General features: G+C 36.7%; 1 protein-coding gene across 1 annotated transcript in view; it reads right to left on the minus strand.

The window, feature by feature from the left end:
- The window catches only part of TFEC (transcription factor EC), a 201,512-nt gene that overhangs the window by 131,628 nt on the left and 46,504 nt on the right, over window positions 1–23,380 (minus strand). Inside the window, exon 5 of the mRNA XM_025380007.1 lies at window positions 22,675–22,893. Within this exon, the coding sequence (XP_025235792.1) occupies window positions 22,675–22,872 (198 nt within the window). The 5' untranslated portion in view covers window positions 22,873–22,893. The remainder of the gene's footprint in view (window positions 1–22,674; window positions 22,894–23,380) is intronic.

Raw genomic sequence — 23,380 nt, forward strand, 5'->3', positions numbered from 1 at the left:
GTACACTTACTTGGAAGAGTAGCCAATGAAAGCTTTTTAGTGGAAGAATGACAAAATTGGAGCTCTACCCCAGGAGTGTAATGTGTCAGACTGTGAAAGACGATTGGAAGAGGATGACTCTTGAGCAGGAGACCATTGAAAAGTTTTGTATTGGCCGGAACAAGAGGTTGACCAAGAGTGCTTGCAAAATGACTAAGTATAAATCACTGCCATTGGCATAGATGGGAATTCAATGATGAAATATGCACTGGTCTTACAGGCTAGAAAAACATAAGCAAGTGAACTTGAGAATATAAGGATATATCTATTTTTAAAAAACTCTGATATAAGGCAGCTTGTTTCCATCCAAAATAGAAATTCACGTGATGATTTAGGAGATGAGATATTAATTCCCACTGAGGGTGTAAGAGACAAAGGAAAATATCTCTGAAGAAGGACTATTGAAACTGGGCTTTGAGACCAGGGAGACGTTAACCACTAGCTATAGGGGAAGGATGCACACTAATAAAAATGTATGGAAATTCTGGTTTTGAAACAAAGAAGTCAACTTTTATTCTCTGTTCATCTAGCCAGTATCCCTGGAACTTCCCTTCTGTCCAAAGGTCCAGGGTGTCAAGGTTTGGATCACATAAATTCAGCCCTCTGGGAAGAGATGTCTAACCTCAGAGTGAGGCAGGAGAGGGTCTGAAGGCAGGGAAACTAAGGCCATTTCACACTGACTTCCTAGAATGAAATTGAAAGGAAAACCCTAACTTTCCACGCCTAAGTAACAAAAGGACCAGAGACTATCTTCGCAAATCCCCGAGTTTTCTGCCCAGCCAATGAGAAATTGAAAGTACCTCGGATTGGTTGATTTTTGCAACCAATCAGACGTTTGCATAGGAGGGTGACCTTTGTAACTTCACTTCAGCCTCTGGTTGGTTTCTTTCTGCAACCAATTAGACTGATTGCGGGCCATCACTTCATTTACATGAGGTGAGCACCAAGCAGCCCATGGGAAATCTCTAGGGGGCATTTGGACCTGGGAAGATTCTGCATCCGGGCCCTTGAGCTCCTATACTCTGCCTGCTCCCACACTGTGGAGTGTACTTTCATTTTCAGTAAATCTCTGCTTTTGTTACTTCATTCTTTCCTTGCTTTGTTTGTGCATTTTGTCCAATTCTTCGTTTCAGACGCCAAGAACCTGGACACCCTCCACTGGTAGCAAGAGGACCTACAGTATGGCTTCTCCCAGATGTGTCAAACTGTCACACAGACTGGCAACTGTTCTCCAAAATGAAGTCCCATCACTGAGGTAAAAGTAGAAAACACTAGAATGGTTACCATTTCTTTTTTTCCTAAAAATAAAATATAAGACTATATTTTATCTGAAAATATATTAGTTCAAAGTTGAAGTAAAAATTTTACAATCTAGTAAGACATAGAAAATTTGCATGTGCTCAAAAATGCTTACCGATAGAGTTATGCGATGGTAAAAAATGAGTTCATGTCCTTTGCAGGGACATGAATGAAGCTGGAAACCATTATTCTCAGCAAACTAACACAGGAACAGAAAACCAAACACCGCATGTTCTCACTCATAAGTGGGAGTTGAACAATGAGAACACATGGACACAGGGAGGGGAACATCATACACCGGGACCTGTGGGGGGGTGGAGGGCTAGGGGAGGGATAGCATCAGGAGAAATATCTAATGTAGATGACAGGTTGATGGATGCAGCAAACCACCATGGCACATGTGTACCTATGTAATAAACCTGCACGTTCTGCACATATATCCCAGAACTTAAGTATAATAAAAAAAGGGGGAAAAAAATGCTAGAGATCTGAACTGTAGACTTAAAAGAGAATACACAAGAAATACTTTTTCTTCTAATTCCTTATGCATAAAACTTCTTCAGGGAAATTTGTAATGTAATTCAGAATTGTATGAAGAAATTGAATAATTGAGCATTAGCATCTAGTGTTCTCTTATCTCATTTAGCTTTTTTTAAAAGTGTCATTTAGCTTTCGATTGTTGCAAGTACTATTAAACAGTGTAAGATCCTAAATAAAAGCAAATGTGTAGTGAAACAAGTTGTTGATCTTGCCTTTCCCTTAAAAGTTTAGAATTGTATTTTCCTTCAGTGTGCTTCTCCCTCAGCTAGGTCATCACTAACAGACAAGCAATCTTAATGTAGGCAGTTCACAAACATCTGTAATGTCCCTGCCATTAGAAAATCAACATTATTTACAAGATGTTTCCATAAGAGAATAAAACTAGAGATTCGAGACCCTGTATAAACAAAGATATTTGGCTTCCAAATAGATGTCAAAATTGAGTCAATTATACTCTAGATGGAGAAACATCTCTAATAAAATTTTTAAATAAAAATAAACAAGAACTCAAATTTCTTAACCCAATTTACAGAATCATTCAAGGCTGAAAATGTGCATTGTTCCAAATTCTTCTTTTGATAAACATGTGTTTAGTTGTATAGAAAAAAAGAATATCCAGTTGCAAATGCCATGCCAAAAACAATTTGATAATTGCACTTAAAAAAAGGAAAAATAAGTAATAAGATACATATACTATTCATTCCCTTTAACCATTAAACTAAAATGGCCAAACTGAATCTGTGAAAAAAAATAGCTTCTGGGCTAGAATCTTGATGCCAACTTTAGCCCAGAGCAAATTCTTACAGTGATGATGTTTGCTCTGCAAAGTGCTGTTTTAATGGAAACAGTGTCTGACCTTCGTCTCCAGGACAGCTACTGGATCTCCCATAAAGACATAATTTAAACTTCCAAACATAGGGCCCTTTTTTACCTATTAATTGTCCTTTCAGAGATCAGATCTTATCCCGGTGTCTCCAGTGAATTCCCCTGTGAACTCCAAAGCACTCTCACATTGCCCTAAGGTTCACGTGGAAAGAATAAATGGCAGGAGTTAGATGTTACTGTCTGGTTCTTATGCAGCTATTCCTTTAATACTAGTTACAACTTGAAGTTCAACTAACTGACAAAGCCTGAAGACTCCATTCGATTAGCTGTAATAGGATTGCAACACTGCTTTGGAATAGCAGACTTAAATAGACAAAAATCTTGGCAAATACATCTTTCGTGTATTCCATTAATTCTAAAACAAATATGTTACCTGAGGCAAAATAAGTATAATCAGATATTTTAGCATTTTACATTTCAATGGAAGTATTTTTGTTCCATTATGATGACATTTTAACACCCAATGTTTAAGAAGGAAGTTTAATATGTATGTGTACATGAATTAAACTTTTACTGAACATATCCTTTTTTTGATGGTGTTCTAACAGACTTAAAATCAGGCTATGGTTAATGCTCACCACATTAATACATTTAATTAATTTGTTTGATTGGGCATTCTCCACCAATTACACAAGGCATATTTCCGAGATGTTTATTACTGCTCTCTTTACCCATACTAGGGGGGAAAAAGTAGAAAATGTGGGTCACCTCAAGAGTCACTGAGTAGTTAAGCACTTGCCAGATTAGATCTCTAATCCTATGTCCAAAAAATATACTATGGAAGCGAGTCTGACCATTACTTTAGGACTAGCCACTTCCATAGGCTCTACAGCAAAACGCAAGTTAAATTAACAAAAGACCCCGATAAGTGCCCTTACAACAATTTAAACCAGTTTAAAGGAAGAATAGATTAATCATTCTTTACAAAGGTGAAAGGACTTGCATCTCTTTCATTGTTTCATTTATCCAAACAATTAACATGAGTGCCTATTGAGTTAATACATCAGCAGGCTGAGTACTTTGAAGTTTCAAAGAAAGCAGTAGACTTGGGCCTTGTCCTCAAGGGAAAATTTCTAGTAAGAAGACGTGACATCCATGAAACCATGGTAAGACACATGAACTTTGCAGTGTGGTCCATAGAATATATATGCTTGAAAAATGGAAAGCAAAAGAAAAATCTACAAGTACAATTCTTGGATAAGCCCTTTATTTTTACTTTTTTAAAAACGAAAGCAAATATTTCAAGGGCACACATATGAGAAAGGATCATAAAGGCACAGGACAATAAAATGAGCAAGAAAAGACCATTTCTTTTCAGAAAGAAAAGAAAAGCATTTCAGAAAGAAAAACTGAAAATGCAAAATTTGAGGCTTTGACTTCTGAATATTAGACTTATATGCTCCACAATTTAATACGTGACTAACCTGTTAAATGGCTTTAGTGTGGGTCTGCTTTTGTTTCTTCTTTTTTTGTTGTTTAATTTTATCACTTTTTCACTGTGCTCTTACCAAATGTATATTCTCTGTGTCACTTCATATTCCATATTTTACATCTGCTATGCCAAAAATAATCTCTAACTTTTTTATAGAAAAATCCCTGTCTTCTCTGCAAATATTATGACATCATTGATTTTCAAAGCTCCGACAGGGAAAGCAAGATCTAAATGTACGTTAGGAAAATATATTCATAGGTAGATAGACCTTGGGGGAAATGCAAGCGCTAGAAGTTTGTATAGACATAACCTGACCCACCAAAAAAATAAATAACAGAAATGTGGTAATGTTCACTTGTCTTGCCTTCCTAAGATATAAACTTTTTAAAGGTGGTTTGCAAATCTTTTGTGCATAAGGTTTTGTTGTTTTTTCTTCATTTCCCATTTTCCCCAGGCTGTACAAATTTGACAGAACTTATAAAAGTGAGTCGAATTTACAAAAACAAAAATCACAAGAATAAATTGAAAGTAGGCAGGACAAGTATAGAAACCACTGAAACAGATTGGACACCAACAAAATAACATATGAGGTAGTTTTAAATACATTAAGGAGGTAGAAAAGGACATAAATAATCTTGATTCCTGAGTGTGAGATTATAAACACTATAGAGAATTTGCCTCCAGCATCTGGTAACCTGAACAATGTTATAAAAGTCAGAACTGGTTTGAAGTCAGATGCATAAGACCAACTGCTGTTAATGTGATTACTTTTTTCTTGTTATGCCTAGGTCTAGACTAGACTTCAGGTTTTAGTTTTTCATAAGTACTACCATGTAATAACAAATGTATTTAAAATTTTAAAATATGAGTACATTTTCAGCCTGGTACAGTGGCTCATGCCTGTATGCCAGCACTTTGGGAGGCTGAGGCGGGCAGATCACAAGGTCAGGAGATCGAGACCATCCCGGCTAATACTGTGAAACCCCATCTCCACCAAAAATGCAAAAAATTAGCCAGACATGGTGGTATGTGCCTGTTGTCGCAGCTACTTGGGAGGCTGAGGCAGGAGAATTGCTTGAACCTGGGAGGCTGAGGTTGCAGTGACCTGAGATTGCGCCACTGCACTCCAGCCTGGGAGACAGAGCAAGACTTCGTCTCAAAAAAAAAAAAAAAAAAAAAAAAAAGAGTACATGGGGATATAGTAGTCTTACAGATTGTCCAACTGACGAATGGTTTTTCTTTGTTCTTATTTTTTATTCAGTGGTCAATTTACTGTTCAATGTTATAATAGCACCAGTATTGTGGAATGAGCTCAGCACATCTAACCTTTATGCTGTAAATTGAAGTTAAATTGCTAAGTCTCATTCGATGTTAATTAAACTTACAATCACTGATTTTATGTAACACATTGTGCTTTAAATATATATGCCTGGGATATTCAGCAGATGAATTGCTACTTATAGATACTAATAATGAGGATGTTGGTTATTTTTTCAACTTTAATTAACAGGTGTAATACCCACTTGCAAAGGCATCATTAAAATGGTATCCAAGATTTACAAAATTTATAATACAGGGCTGGTTACTTAATATCGCTTTCAGAGTTTGACCTTTTCAGAATGCAGTCTAATATTTGGCCATAAAACCACTGAATTTTCAAAACTTTTTGCCTTAACTCACCTTAAACCCTATTTTTCATATAGTTTTTCTGTTTTATTGAAAACATAAAGCACTTCTAGTTATGCAACTACACTAACTGCAAAAACAAAAGTGTGTGTGTTCAGGGGTACAGGCATGCATGAGTGAAAAGGTGACATTGTAGCAAATGTGCTAGCATGCATGTATGGACACATGCACACATACACACATACACACACACATGCAAACCCCAAAGCTTCATATGCAATATCCGATATATGTGACTAATACAAATGCTGTAGACTATGGTCTTATCACTAAGACTTTACTGTGATGTACCCCAAAACTATCCTCAGTTCCCCTTTCCTCCTTTTACTACCAAAGTAGCCTTTTATATTTTGAACTCACTCATTAATATGTTGTAATCTGGCTTCTGTTCCTAAATCTTTTTGAAACTACAACACTTTCAAAGGTCAATCATGATCACCTCAGTTCAATGACCTTTAGGGATTCTATATTTCCTTTTATTTTTTTCTCTACTGCATCTGGAGGAGCTCCTCTTTCCTGAATATCTCTTGCTTTGCCCTTTATCATATTACACTACTTTTTTTCTCATCCACTACTCTCAACCCTTCCTCTCTTCCCTCCTAATCATGAGTGTATTCCAAGATTCTATCCTTTGCTTATTATCCTTCTTTGTCCTGGCTTCATCTATTGCTTCTGCAACTAACTGCCAAGTCTATGCATTAGAATTGGTTCCTCTTCTAAAGTCTAATCCAAATCCAGTACTAACTACTTACTATCACTTTTCCATTATAATCTTGAACTTAATATGTCTTAAATATAACTTTATATTTCCCTTTATTGACTAAGTCCTTCTTCTTCAACAACTCTTACAGGACTTTTTTCCAAATACTTTAACTAAGATTTCTACTGTCTTATGGGCTCAGCCAACATCAACACTCCCCGCTCCTCACACATACACATACACACACACACACCTATAACAACTTGTCTTGCCTTCTTGAGATATAAACTTTTAAAAGGTGGTTTCTTTATAAAATCTCTGACTGTTGCTTCACTTTTGTATTTCTATTACCTTCATACTTGTCAAATAGTCTCATATTTTAAATGAGTATAATCTGTCTTAAATGTCTTTTTCATTTGGTGACCAAATTAAACTGTATTTCTCTCTCCAAAAATAAGATAAAAGAAAAAAGGAAGTTTGGAGCAGGTGGATCCTTGCCAATATGTGGTATTTTCATTGTTTTGGATTTTAGCCATTCTAATATATATATAGTAGAATCTCACTGTCATATTAATTTGCAACTTCTTCATGACATATGATGCTGAGAGTCTTTTTACTGTACCTTTTTTTTCCACTTGTATATCTTCTTTCATAAAGTATCTGTTCCGATATTTTGTCTCTTTTAAACTGGGTTGTTTGCTTTCTTATTGTTGAGTTTTGAGAGTTCTTTTTTCATGAGTTTGTGAAGTCATGTTTGATGGTTGAAGCAAATATTATAATGCCTTCTGATGTGTGCTCAAACTATTTAGACAAACCAATATTATAAATAGAAAGTGGGCGAAAAGGCTGGGCGAGGTGGCTCACGCCTGTAATCCCAGCACTTTGGGAGGCCGAGGTGGGCAGATCACGAGGTCAGGAATCGAGACCATCCTGGCCATCATAGTGAAATGCCATCTCTACTAAAAATACAAAAATTAGCTGACCGTGGTGCCGCATGCCTGTAATCCCAGCTACTCGGGAGGCTGAGACAGGAGAATCGTTCGAACCAGGGAGTTGGAGGTTGCAGTGAGCCAAAATCACACCACTGCACTCCAGCCTGGTGACAGAGTGAGACTCTGTCAAAGAAAGGAAAGAAGGAAAGAAGGAAGGAAGGAGGGAGGGAGGGAGGGAGGGGGGGAGAGAGAGAGAGAGAGAGAAAGAGAGAGGAAAGAAAGAGAAAGAAAGAAAGAAAGAAAGAAAGAAAGAAAGAAAGAAAGAAAGAAAGAAAGAAAGAAAGAAAGGAAAAGAAAAGAAAAGAAAAGAAAAGAAAAGAAAAGAAAAGAAAAGAAAAGAAAAGAAAAGAAAAGAAAAGAAAGAAGGAAGGAAGGAAGGAAGGGAAGGAGAAAAAAGAAAAGAAAAAAGAAAAGAAAAGAAAGTGGGCAGGGTAAAAGAATGTAAATATAATTCAATTTTCTATACTTCATGCAGAGTAAAGTAAATACAGGAGACTATGAAGTATGCAGACCATGACAATAGATATATGTATACAGTAGTCCTCCTTTATCCATGGGAGGATATGTTCTAGGATTCCCAGTGGATGCCTGAAACTGCATTAGTACTGAACCCTATATTTACTATGTTTTCTCCTCTATAGACATGTCTATGATAAAGTTTAATTTACAAATTAGCTTCAGTCAGATATTAACAACATAATAAAATAGAACAATTATAACAATATGCAAACATCAGTATTCTTGCCCTTTTGGGCCATTATTAAGTAAAATAAGGATGACTTGGACACAAGCAGTGTGAGACAGCAAAGGTTAATCTGATAACGAAAATGGCTACTAAGTAACTAACAGGAAGTAGCTTACATAGCGTGGCGATGCAGGACAAGAGATGATTCATATTCCACAGGGGACAGAGAAGGAAGGTGTGTAATCTCATCACACTCCTCAGAATGGAGCACAATTCAAAACTTATGAATTATTTCTGGAATTTTGTATTTGATATTTTTAAACCATGGTTAACCATGGATAACCAAAAACAGCACAAACAAAACTGTGAATAAGGGAAGATTATTTTACTGCAATACCCAGAGCAACCACTAAAAAACAAAACAAAACCATCCAATGATATGTACTCGAAATAGTGTAAATAAATCAAAATGGAACTCTGAAAAACGTTTAAATTATCTACAGTAAGGACAAAAAAGGGAAATCAAAGAATGAGAAACAGAGTGAGTAAACAAATAAACAATAAATAAATAAACTGACAGACTTAACCCTTCACATATCAATAGTTACATTAACTGTAACTGTTCTAAACATGTCAATCAAAAGACAGAGATTAGCAAGATGGATAAAAACATGACCAAAATTATAAGAAACTTGCTAAAAACATGATAATATAAGCAAATTGAGTGGATAGAAAAAGATATACTATGCAAACATTAACTTTTTTTTCTCTTTTTTTTTTTTTTTTTTTTGAGACAGAGTCTCACTGTGTCGCCTAGGCTGGAGTGCAGTGTCACTATCTCAGCTCACTGCAACCTCCCTCTTCCTAGTGCAAGCAATTCTCCTGCCTCAGTCTCCCGAGTATCTAGGACTACAGGCGTGCACCACCATGCCCAGCTAATTTTTTCTATTTTAGTAGAGATGGGGTTTCACTGTGTTGCCCAGACTGGTCTCGGCCTCCCAAAGTACTGGGGTTACAGGCATGAGCCACTGCACCCAGCTGCAAACATTAACTTTTAAATACCAAGAGTAACTATATTAATATCACATAAAATAGACTTCTGAGCAAAAAGACTTAAGCAGAAACAGAAGGCTATTACATAATAGTGAAAGAGTGAATCCACCAAGAACACCTAGTCATGCTACTGTAAACGCACCAAATAACAGTTCATCAACATATATAGAAGGAAAACTGAGAAAACTGAAAGAAAAATAGACAAATCCACAATTTGAATTGGCGATTTAAATACCCTATAACTGTTAAAGTAACTGAACTTGTAATTTGAAAACTTACAATAAATTAATCTTTAGGCCCAGATGACCAAACATTAACTAAGAATTGGCACCAATTATACGGAATCTCTTTCAGAAAATATAATATTTCCCAACTTATGTTATGAGATCAGCATCACCTTGATACCAAAACCAGACAAAAACAACAAAAGGAAGAAAGAAAAGAAGAAAGAAATAGAAAGGAAGGAAGGGAGGGAGGCAGGGAGGGAGGAAGGAAGGAAGGAAGGAAGGGAGGGAGGGAGGGAGGGAGGGAGGGAAAATTACACATCAATATCTTTCATAGATTTAGGTGCAAAAGTCTTCAACAAAATATTGGCAAATTGAATCTAGCAATGTATAAAAACAGTTCTTACACATGATAGCAAAAGCACAATCCATAAAACAAATATTCATTAAATTGGACTTTACCAAAATTAAATTTTTTCTCTGTGAAAGATCTTGTTAGAAGGATGAAGATAGACTGGGGAATAAATATTGGCAAACCACATATCCTAGAAAGAACCGGTATCAAAAATATGTAGAGAGAAAAACTGATCAAGTAAGGAATTGGTTTCACTGATCTTCACGTTTTTTACACAGTTCTCTTCTCTTGCAGATTTACAGGATTTAGCATAAGATTCTAGTAATGAGTGTACTGGCTTAAATAATTAGGAAAGTAAGGTTCTGCTAACTGGCAATCCCGAATAGCGATATGTGGTAGATTTTTACAGTTAGAGAACCCAGTGAACCTCCCTCTATCCACTCCATTAGGCAGTCTTCTCCCACGGTGACTCTAGAGTTAGCCATGATGATTTGGCTGAAGGGACAACATGCAAGTTGAAGTTTAAAATACTTTCCACATTAGGACCAGTCCCCTTTTTTCCTGCTTTTAGATCCACATATGAAGAAGCCAAACCATACTGCTAGAGACACATGGCTCAGCCAACAGCCATCAGTCAGTCTCAAACAAGAATTTTGAGTGAGGCTGTCATGATTGTATATTTAGAAAACCCCATCGTCTCAGCCTAAATCTCCTTAAGCTGATAAGCAACTTCAGCAAAGTCTCAGGATACAAAATCAATGTGCAAAAATCACAAGCATTCTTATACACCAATAACAGACAAACAGAGAGCCAAATCATGAATGAACTCCCATTCACAATTGCTTCAAAGAGAATAAAATACCTAGGAATCCAACTTACAAGGAATGTGAAGGACCTCTTCAAGGAGAACTACAAACCACTGCTCAATGAAATAAAAGAGGACACAAACAAATGGAAGAACATTCCACGCTCATGGATAGGAAGAATTAAAATTATGAAAATGGCCATCTGCTCAAGGTAATTTATAGATTCAATGCCATCCCCATTAAGCTACCAATGACTTTCTTCACAGAATTGGAAAAAGACTACTTTAAAGTTCATATGGAACCAAAAAAGAGCCCACATTGCCAAGACAATCCTAAGCCAAAAGAACAAAGCTGGAGGCATCATGTTACTTGACTTTAAACTATACTACAAGGCTACAGTAAAACCAAAACAGCATGGTACTGGTACCAAAACAGAGATATAGAACAATGGAACAGAACAGAGCCTTCAGAAAGAATACCACATATCTACAACCATCCGATCTTTGACAAACCTGACAAAAACAAGAAACGGGGAAAGGATTCCCTATTTAATAAATGGTGCTGGCAAAACTGGCTAGCTATATGTAGAAAGCTGAAACTGCATCCCTTCTTTACACCTAATACAAAAATTAATTCAAGATGTATTAGAGACTTAAATGTTAGACCTAAAACCATAAAAACCCTAGAAGAAAACCTAGGCAATACCATTCAGGACATACGCATGGGCAAGCAATTCATGTCTGAAACACCAAAAGCAATGGCAACAAAAGCCAAAATTGACAAATGGGATCTAATTAAACTAAAGAGCTTCTGTACAGCAAAAGAAACTACCATCAGAGTGAACAGGTAACCTACAGAATGGGAGAAAATTTTTGCAATGTACTCATCTGACAAAGGGCTAATATCCAGAACCTATAAAGAACTCAAACAAATTTACAAGAAAGAAACAACCCCATCAAAAAGTGGGCAAAGGATATGAACAGACACTTCTCAAAAGAAGACATTCATACAGCCAACAGAAACATGAAAAAATGCTCATCATCACTCTCCATCAGAGAAATGCAAATCAAAACCACAATGAGATACCATCTCACACCAGTAAGAATGGCGATCATTAAAAAGTCAGGAAACAACAGGTGCTAAAGGGGATGTGGAGAAATAGAAACAGTTTTACACTGTTGGTGGGAGTGTAAATTAGTTCAACCATTGTGGAAGACAGTGTGGCGATTCCTCAAGGATCTAGAACTAGAAATACCATTTGACCCAGCCATCCCATTACTGGAGATATACCCAAAGGATTATAAATCATGCTGCTATAAAGACACACATACATATGTTTATTGCGGCATTATTCACAATAGCAAAGACTTGGCACCAACCCAAATGTCCATCAATGATAGACTGGATTAAGAAAATGTGGCACATATACACCATGGAATACTATGCAGCCATAAAAAAGGATGAGTTCATGTCCTTTGTCGGGACATGGATGCAGCTGGAAACCATCACTCTGAGCAAACTATCACAAGAACAGAAAACTAAACACCACATGTTCTCACTCATAGGTGGGAATTGAACAATGAGAACACTTGGACACAGGAAGGGGAACATCACACACTGGGGCCTGTTGGGGGAGGGATAGCATTAGGAGATATACCTAATGTAAATGACGACTTAATGAGTGCAGTACACCAACAAGCACGTGTATACACATGTAACAAACCTGCACGTTGCGCACATGTACCCTAGAACTTAAAGTATAATAAAAAATAAAATAAATAAATAAATAAAAAGAATATCAACCTCCAGGACACTCATCCAACAAGATGCATAATGGAAGCAAGCAAATGAACCTAGCCCATATTGCTAACCCAGAGAATCATGAATAGGTGATATAGTTGTTTTAGGTCACTGATTTTCATAGTAGTTGGTATTGCAACAATGCGTAACTAATACAGCGTATTATTACTAAATGTTTAAATTTTACTTAAATATAAGCCTAAATAAATGGGTTAGTCCAATTGAGTAATTGAGTGCTTTCAACCTTTATTTTAAAAGCCTTTCATAATAATTGTAATTTTTTTAAAATCTGAAGTGTTTATGATGTTCTGAGCATTTTGGAAGAGATTAACAGCATCAATGTAGATGGTGTGGGAAATTGAATTTATACAGAACCTAATTTGTATAGTGTAATTTTAATTTATCAATACTGACTATAGCTCCAATTTCTGCCTGCCTTTATAATATCAAATGGCTAAAAGTTAATAAATTCAGGGTTTACCCAGAAGCAATTAATATATTTTACTAAATATACCTTTATACAGAACCAAGCCTTAAACCACCATGGACTGTGGTCTATTTTTCTTATCTTCTATTTGAAAATATCCTAAAAGAGAAGATCCAATTGCCAAACATGGAGATCAGCACTCTTAAAAGTTTAAAATGTTCGTCTGTCATTGTAATTTTGCCAAACAACGTTATTAAGAGTAATTTGTGAAATTTACTATTCAAGCTATTATTTAGGTCAAACAATCTAGTAAGCACATTAACATGAAAAACACCCCATTTTTCAGCATCTCAACTGCAATAATCCTTAAAGTATGCCAATCTTCATGCTTTAGGGCATAATTTGGTTACCAGCTGGGGTCAGGAAGAAATTTTCCCCATAGTGTAGTATTGCCAATTACCATAGGTGTAGAGCGAACAAGATATAGAGTCAGGGGGTTACTTGGTTCTCTAAAGCATCTGGTACTGGATGCATTCTGAGTGAGAATTCAGGATAAGATGAAACATTCCATTGTCCCTCTATGTCAATTCCAATATTCCTATGAGCTGCCAATATGACACTGCCGCCACAAGGGAGGGATTTTCTCAGAACAGATGTCACTTACAGTATTATGTGGGCTATCTATCTCAACAAATAATTGCTTGGCACTTCTGCCCTATGGCAAGGGTCTGAAAATATGTTAGGGTGAGAACACACCATACAAGCAGATGGGCATAGATAAAAGAAAGAGCAAGAGCATACTGAGCCTGAAATGCATGTGTAAAAGCCAGATGGGAGGGCGGAAGCAAATGTGGTTTTTTTTCTTATCTTTAGTGACTAAAGCCCCAAATCAGGATTTTCCAGCTATTAGTTATTTAGAAGTTCTATTTTAAAATTTCTTTAAAAGAGTATGAGTTGCAGGAGGCTCCAATTTATTGAAACAAAGAAACATTGCCTTTTTGGTATAAATTGCAATTCACATTTGAAAATGATTGCATTTTTCTTAAGCCCTGACACTGATATGAGACTCCCAACACCAATGTCTCCCACTTTCATGCCCCCACCCCAAAAAAAAAGAAAAAGGAAAAAACTAGGCTGGGATAAGAGGATGGACACAAAGACTGACAATGAATGACAAAGGACAATTGAGATGGGACTTGCCTGAGAGAGACAGCAAGAGAGGAAAAAAAGTCCTTTTAAAATATCAATAAGAGAATCAAAGAAAGCAAGATCCTTTTTCTGATAAAAGGGGAAAAGTTAATAACAGTGAAGAAAGAGAAGGGAATTGCAATATGCTCCTACTGTAATGGAAGAAAAGAAGATGAAGGTAGAATCAGAAAGTAACAACTTTAAATAAGTTTAACATATATGTTACTTTTACACTTTACACAATCTGTGGATTAAAGTTTTAAAAATATTGAAACTACTTGTCCCGATAGTAAACCTGACTAGCTATTTAAATAATTAATTGGAAAAAGAAGAGGGGTGTTCTTGTTCACAGGAACCAGCAAAGAAATTTTCACTTTTAAAATACATTGATTGCAGAAAAGACCTTGGGGGCAGTTGGGGCAGGGGGGCAATAATGAAAGCATTGTAAATTATTAAAAGGCATTAAGTTATATCTCAAAATTAGAAAATGCTTGAGGGCATTATTGATACATTTTTATGTCTGAAATGGGATGCAAGTAATAACTGAAAGTTTTCTAGACAAAAATAATTTTGCCATTCAGTAATGTCTGAAAACTGTGATTCAACTGAACATTTGTTCATATGTTGGAGCTGGTTCAAAGACGACTGTTATGGAAAACTCTAACCATTGCTTACTAGTGTCCTTTTCTATGGTCTTTTAATCTTAAGGAACACTGGAGAAATTATTTAATTTTTATCATAAGATATTAGTCCTATCATATGCTTCTCTGTTTTCAAAGTTGAATAATCCACCCTTAATTATTAATATAGAAAAACAGGATACAAGGTTCTTATGGAGAATGTAACCTCAAATTTTTCTATCTGGCTTCTAGCTATAGTCTAGCTTAGAAAAGTATAATGTGGGAGAAATTACCTAAGAATCAACCATGTAATTTATTTACTCTTCCCAGTACTCAAAGCAAAAAAGGTCAGTGGGAGGGTTAAGGATACACCACCCCGTTTCAGCAGACTTAGGAGTTGGACTTTATCTGAAAGAAAATGAGAAGGCACTGAAGAACTTTCGTTGGTGTGTTTGTTTAGGAAAGGGGTGTCATAGTCACATTTAGATGGTGACTAATCTCTGAGGATATGTAGTAGAGAAAGACTGAATAGGAACAAGACTGGACCCAACGACATCAATGTGGAATATTGTAAGAATACAGAAATAATGATGACAAATAATGATGACCTTGATTAGGGTGGTAGCAGCAACAATAAAGGAAGGAGGATAGATTTGAGAACTCTTTACAAGGAAGATTCAACAGGATTTGGCAATAACAGAGATGAAGGAGAGAGAATGAAAGGATGACCCCCATTTTAAGCCTTGACTAAGTGCATGAGTAAGTATTCCAGTTATGAAGTACACAACACATAAGAAGCAGCAAGTTTTTCATTTCATTTATGCTTGTGGCGGCATATGGAGAAACTAGCTTATTAATTTAGTTTGGGTCTAATTACTGAATTTGAAGTGGCATCTAGGTAGAAGAGGATGGATACTTGGATGTGTAGCTCAGAGGAGGGCTATAAATGAGACAAATATTTGTAGGTTATTAACATTTACATGTATCAAAGCAGTGTTAGTGGATAAATTTGCCTGTGATAGTATGAAAAGTCAAAAGCAAAGAAATCCAAAAACAGTTTTAAGGAAAACCAAATATTTGGTAAGCACCTACTGTGCTCTAGTTTCCGGAGCTGCATCTATCAATAAGACAGGCAGGCTCCCTTCTCTCATGCAGTTACATTTTCAGTGAATGAGTCAAACAATGAACCAAGAAACAAAAACAACAACAAAACCCCTAAGATAATAGTGCGGTGTTTTCAGAGACTTTTAAAAGTTGTGTAGAAAATAAGACAGCAACGGTAATAATGGTTACCTGGAACTGGCAGAACATTTTCAGGGGGAGGCCGGAAGTGAGACAAGCAAAGGAAAGCCTGAGGGAACATCTGGAGCCCCGGGGAAGCAGAGCCGGAAATGGGAATAGGTCTCCATAAAGACAAAAGCAGGGAAGCTGTGATCACTCAGAGCCAATCAAGACACCGGAAAGGGGAAAGTTCCTGTCTTCTCTCTGATAAGAGCACTAGAAGATGAAAAGTGATTCTGCCAAAGCTGCTGCTTACACAGGATTCAGAGTAGTCAGAATGGACAAGTCTCAAAAAAGTTGTAGAAAGACAATGACTTGAACTTAAACTCTAGAAAGCTGAAAGGACAGCAGGAATGATGGGTAGCTGTTGAATCTAGTGAGCAAAAATAATAATTAACGAATAACCAAGACACAATACTTCCTTATATTTTGAACTGAATCTCTTAGTTTCTATAGTTAAATATCAATATTAAAATGTAATGTTGAATAGAAATGTATATTATTTCTGTTTTTGTCAATTATCTATATCTGAAATTTTAGCCACAGGGTCAGTTAACACGTAGAGACACCATTATTCATTCAGTGGCAGCTACTAGAAATAATTAGCATCTGTGTCTCCGAACATGCATATTTAAAAGATAATTGAAAATGAGGAGAGCAGTTTGCCATTAAAAATTAGCAAAACTAAGTTATTTGTTGAGTGTATATTATTTTAAAAATCTAAAGAAATATTTTTGATCAATGTCATGATGCATTTTCAAATAACTATGCGAAATTTAAAGAGGTCGCTACTAGTTATAATAAACTCCTAAAAGCCTTCAGAAGAGGAGACATACAAGAAAAATTTGAAAATGGACAACAGTCTTTACATTTACAGAGGAAGATTATGAAGTTAAAGGTGACCAATTTTCTATGTTTCAAGATAAGTAAAAGGAAATTACACTAAAATTACAGGTCAATAATAGTGAAGAAAAGGGAGAACATTAATATTCTAACTTCTCCAGATCCTGCAATTTATTACCCAAAGGTTGTCTGATTCTCTCTGCTTTATTACCTAAAATCAAGACAGACTCAGAGATGTAGGTATTGATTAATAAGAACCACAGTGCCATACTGCCTTCTACTTGAGGACTCTAAGAGAACAGGTGACTCCCACTCTAATTTCCCTCGGCTTCAGTGAGCCATTTTCCTCCATTAGTAAGCTCTTGGGCTATCAAGCTGTTTCACAGGGTATTAGATGCTGAGTTTCAGGTGTGTAATATATGTTATTCAGACAACACAATGGGCATTATGTGACTTCTTTAAGCTTCTTGATTATGGTGTTGATCAAAATGCTTATAAACTTAGCATAAGCATGGCTACCATTTCAGTTCATCCAGTACTCATTATCAGAGAATGCGAGATACATTTGCTCAAGTCTGAACCATGCATTCCTCACATTTATAACGAAAGGAAATTGGGGGAAAATGTCTTCATTCTTATTTGAAAAATATTTTTACAGACAATGCAGAGTTGTTTTTACTTTTTCAGCTTTGCAGTTTCTCTAATTTCTGTCCCTTTTTATCAACTCTATAGGCAGAGGGACTTAAAGTATGTAAAGTATAATGTACAGGCTACTTGACATAATTTTTTAAGCCTGAGTTTCACACACACACACACACACACACATAAAAAAAAAAAAAAAAAAAAAAAAAAAAAAAAAAAACCTAAGGTTTTAAGAGGTCTTTGAAATATATGACTTCAAAAGGGTGTTCAGCAGAAATGTAAATGAGATTTATATCTGGAGGAGATGAGCAAATCCTACAGGTTATTTAACAAACTTAAAACACCCAAAGCACAACTAGAAAATGAGATCTAAACATCGAAGACTTAGCTACTGAGGTTGTGATTGAATATTTTTTCCTCCTCGTGTTCCATAAGTTTTACCTCTGTGTCAGGATTAATATCCTCTATATACATCTCTTGGTATTTTTTATATTTTGAATCCCAACTCCATTCCCTGCAGCCCTCCAGCCCTATGGCCCCAGAGAAAAGGAAGGATGAATGCCAATGCTGGAAAAAGGAAGATGTAAGAAGTTTCCAGCAGACCAAGATATCGTATGTTTTCTCCAAAAAAAATTATAGAAAGAGGACAAACAGAGACTGGGAGGCAGATATGAAGGTCCTGATCCCCTATTCTGGCACAAAACCACTAGTACATATGCGATGGAAAGTTTGCAAAAGGACAGAAACTCCAATGTATCCACTATCACTGCTTCAATAAATGTAAATGTTAATAACCTACAAATATTTTTCTCCAGTCTATAGCCTTTCTCTGAGCTACACATTCAAGTATGCAACTGCTTCTACCTAGGGGCCTCTTCAAATTCAATGCAGTCCAACAGAGAAAAGAAAAATACACAGGAGAAACACCTTATTGTTGAAGCACTTTAGTATGTCAAAAATGGTGACCTAAACATCCCTGCAGGCTCCCAGTGGATAAGGGGCAGCAACCAAAAGAGTCTAGCCTGGGCTCTGTGTTTGAGACTCCAGATCTGTTGGCATTGACCGCTGGTGTTGATGCTGCCAGGAACACATGCTATGAATCCTGTTAGCCACAGACTCAGCAATGCAAGTCAGCAGGAAGGCCAGTGGCAGGCAGAGAAAGAAGCATCTTGGAGGTAGCCATCCAGGTGAGAGGACATAAGCACATGAAAGCTTTGCTTCACATCCATGAAAGTCTGAGTGTTTGCCAAAAAGAGACAGATTTAACCTTAAAGTAACCACTGTACACAAAAAGGCTTGGAGACATTTAACTGGGAAGTTACATTTTCATCCTAATATCCTCTCCCCAATTAGCAAGCTCCTTTTTCCCATCTCTTTCCACCTTCCATCCCCAAGTAAGATGTACATGTTGATAGAGTGGTGCGGAATTCAAGACGTTGTAGAAAAGAAAAAAGCTACATTTTTTCTCATAATTTTCCACCTCTCTACCCTTATCAACAAAATTAAAGTAAGCATTCCAAGAAGGTAGAGCTTCCCACATAGAGTATCTCTATTCACATCCAACACAGAGCTGACATATGATGTAGCTTAGAAACAGTGTCCTATTGATTAAAGAATACCTCTTATTTTAAATACTCCAAAAACAGTCTAATTTCGCTCTTTAAAATAATTTAACAAATATTTGTTGAAACACATTACAAGGTGTCAATAAGAAGTCTCACAGCATTTAAAGGACACGTATCACAGTGTAAGTCTCTAAGGCTTAGAATCTTTCCAGTAATGTGCCTCAACACTTAGTCAAAGTGTGAGCTGACTGATGACTTCACATAGCTTTTTGGTTTTTGTTTTTGCTTTTTTGAAACAGAGTTTTCCTGTCACCCAGGCTGGAGTGCAGTAGCACAATCTTGGCTCACTGCAACCTCCACCTCCCAGGTTCAAGTGATTATCCTGCCTCAGCCTCCCAAGTAGCTGGGGCTACAGGCACATGCCACTATACCCAGCTAATTTTTATAATTTTTTTTAGTAGAGACGGGGTTTTTGGCCAGACTGGTCTCCAATGCCCGACCTCAAGTCCTTATGTCCACTCGCCTCGGCCTCCCAAAGTGCTGGGATTGCAGGCATGAGCCACCATGCCCGGCCAACTTCAGACAGTTTCAAAGTGGGCAATACCTTCATAAAGTCACTGAAGACAAAAAAAAAAAAAAAAAAATCTCAGCTTTTTGAGGCCAGAAATGTAATTCTTATCACATCGCATAGTTTTGAACAAACTCTGAAGTGTTGGCACATGCTAACCAAAGGCAAGGCTGACCAAATGCACCCAGGGTGTCTGTCTACATGTCACTTTTGCAGAGTCTGAAGTCTGTTCATCACGTGTTAACTTTTCTTTTTATTGCATAGGCTGATCCTGTTCCCCATCAGAAACAGGATTTCCTACCTTAGATTTTTTAAATGTTTAAGATTTAGAGACTATATTTGGGTCAAACCAACTTTAACTGTTCAAAACAAACTTGACAGAATTACCTTAATGGACAATATGAGTTCAAAGCTCTCCACCCTGCAGATGTGATTGAAGAGATCTAATCACCTAGGGTGTTAAATGGTGAAGACTTAACTAAGACAATAAGAGCAGGCATCATAATGACCTGTGTTAATAGCCACAAATTGAGATAACTGCCTGGCTCATGCAATTACTTGGAGGCCACGTCTGTACAACCCCTTTTGCCTCCCAATTCTAATAACAGACAATCCCTTGCCTCTCTCCCTACAGTCATCAAAGCAAACACCTGACTTTTTAAAAAAATGAGCACTTACCATCTTGGTCATAATGACCAGGCCAAGGGCTAGACATGTGACCCAACAAATGTTCCCTAGAATAGTTCATTCACACTGGAGCTGAATAACATTACTCATTTTTCTTGATGGCAAGCTGTGAGGATGTGAGCCTGGAGGGACTGAAGCCTATACTGTTTGCTGCAAGGAGGAGCTGGTCTGAGAACAAAGACAATATGCAGAGAGAAGCACAGATGAGACAAAGAGCTGTTCCTAGTGATATTTGAAGTTCTGGCTCTAGTCACCCCTGATATTAGCTCTCTTTCCTGGAAATAGCAGCCAACAAATTCACTCTGTGACTTCATCTACTTCATACTGGGTTACTCTTACTGAGAATCATCCGTGTTTTCATAATAAAGCTAGTGAGAAAGTAGTGGAACCCAACAAAGCAGACAAATAAGAACTGCTAGGTCATAGTCAGAAAACAGTAATGCTGGTGCTAGTCATGCAATTTTGAGATCATTTCTTAAAATCTCTGAACCTCAGTTCAAAATCTGCAAATGGGGCTTCCAGCTACTGAACTAGATTATTGAAGAATTAGAATACTATATGTAAAGTGATTTGCATGATGCCTGTCCCATAGCACTTGCTTAACAAGTCCTAAAAATGTACTGTTTTGATCATGAGGTTGTGAGGATAATGATGAGGAAGACCCAAAGAAAACAAAGATTAGGCCAGGCGCGGTGGCTCAAGCCTGTAATCCCAGCACTTTGGGAGGCCGAGACAGGCGGATCACGAGTTCAGGAGATCGAGACCATCCTGGCTAACACGGTGAAACCCCGTCTCTACTAAAAATACAAAAAAAATTAGCCGGGCGATGTGGCGGGCACATGTACTCCCAGCTACTCGGGAGGCTGAGGCAGGAGAATGGCGTGAACCTGGGAGGCGGGGCTTGCAGTGAGCTGAGATCCGGCCACTGCACTCCAGCCTGGGCAACAGAGCCAGACTCCGTCTCAAAAAAAAAAAAAAAAAAAAAAGACAACAAAGATTATAGAACTCAGAATCTTCTACAACTTTTCATTAAAACCCTACCTGCTTAAATATTTTTGAGGACCAAAAAAAAACTGCAAGCACTAAAAAGAAAAATGTAATGAAGTTAGAAATAATTATAAACAGAACATACTGATTATTTTAAGAAGCAATGGTATTTGAAAGTTCAACTTACAATAAATAAGCATTGTTATTGAAAGTTTACTCAAGGTCAATGAAATAGTCTTATTTTTAAGAAAAATTGTAATATGAAAAATAAAGCAAGTATTATTGATATAGCTGCTTCCTGAAAATGGAGGTGGCAATACTTGTAGGCCCAATTCAAATGTCTCCACAATAACAAAGCCTTCCTTGACATCACCAAAACCATGTATGATACTATACACCACACCAATGGTGCAAAGCTTTTCCTTCATTGAATTTATTTATTTCCCATTCCACACTATAAAACCCTCATAGCAAGGCCTCCTTTTTCATATCTGTACCTTTAAAATGTAGCTCAATAACTTGGTCAAAAGCAGGTGCTCAAAATATAGTGTTAAAATTAGACTCAATTTCAGATGTACACTGAGAGTATGGGACATGGGTTCCAATCTTGCTCCTGCCACTTACTAGATGTGCTACCTTGAATAATCCTTGATATAGGATTATATCCTCATAGTGTTTGCTTTCAAAGTTACCTACACTAACCTCCTACCCCAGTACAAAAATTCCATCTCAATGAATTTTCCACCTATACACACTGTGATAGATCCTCTACAAAACATAATCTTCAGTCAAACTTCATAACCAGCTTTTGGCATAACTATTATCTTTCACATTGAATAAGTCAACAAAGCAATGCTTTATAAGGCCCACTATCAGACAGCCAGCAATGCAGACTCAGAATTCTAACTTTAAAAAACAGTCCTTCCTACACACTACACCACTTCACTGTGCCTTAAAAGTCCTGGAGTGTTTTTAAAAATTTTATCTCTATTAATAATCTTCATTACGGCATACTACAATGATTGATTCATATAGCCAAATAAGATGATATAAAACTTCCTTGTAAAGTATAAAGTGCTCCAAAATATCAAGTAGTAGTAGTATAATGACAATGATGTAGATGATAATGATAATAACAGGAAAGGGAAAACTATGTATTTTGGGTGCTTTGTTGCATTAATATTTCCATGCTGTTAAATGGGTCAGTTACTATAAATTGTAGCTATTTACTGAGAATTGGGAGGAAGCCCTGGATTTTTTTTCTTTTTTTTTTCTTCAGTTTTTCGAGTACAATTAAAATGTATAGATTTTCAGAGGTAGTTACTATACTTACTTAGAAATTATGGCTGTATATGTATACAGATACATACCTTGGTAAAGAATGGTAATTGACTTGAATAAATTTGTGGTCTTGCTGGGACAAGTCTATGCAACATTGGTTTGTATGAAAATTGCATGTGGAACTCTGTTCTCTGGGCACTGATTTCCTGGCTGATTTGAAGTCTTCTCTCCTTTTCTCCTAATTGTTCTTTCAGCTGAAATTGAAGTCCAGTTAAAGCTTGTAACATATTTCTCTTCTTTTCTTCTCACTATTAGTGGATTTGGAAAAAAGGAGCACTGCAAAACACATACAAAATAATATTTTATCACCTGAGACTACATATTATAAAATAAATTTAGTAAATGATAAGGGAAGTATTTGAAATAGAAAACAAACTCATTCTTTAATGGTTGTGGTTCACCCATAAAGAGGTAATTCTTAATGTTCAAGTTAAAAAAAAAAAAGATGAGAAGAAACAGTTGGCATTCAGCTAACAATTGTGTTTGGAGATTTGTGCCTGACTTTGTTATTCTGAGCAAAGCCAGGTACCAGTCTCTTGGGATTATGTACAAAGGCAAGAAAAAAAGTGGACATGTACAAACCTCAAAGGTGACTGCTGGGTTAATAAAACAGTCTGTTTTCTGTTCACCCACTCTTGCTCTCAGTGTGCAAGTATATTAAAATATGTCAAAAGGAAAACCATTCGCTGTGCAAAAATAATTCAACTACAACTCACAATTTCCAGCTGGTGGAGT

Source organism: Theropithecus gelada, chromosome 3 (genome assembly GCF_003255815.1).
Source record: "Theropithecus gelada isolate Dixy chromosome 3, Tgel_1.0, whole genome shotgun sequence".
Classification (NCBI taxonomy): Eukaryota; Metazoa; Chordata; class Mammalia; order Primates; family Cercopithecidae; genus Theropithecus; species Theropithecus gelada.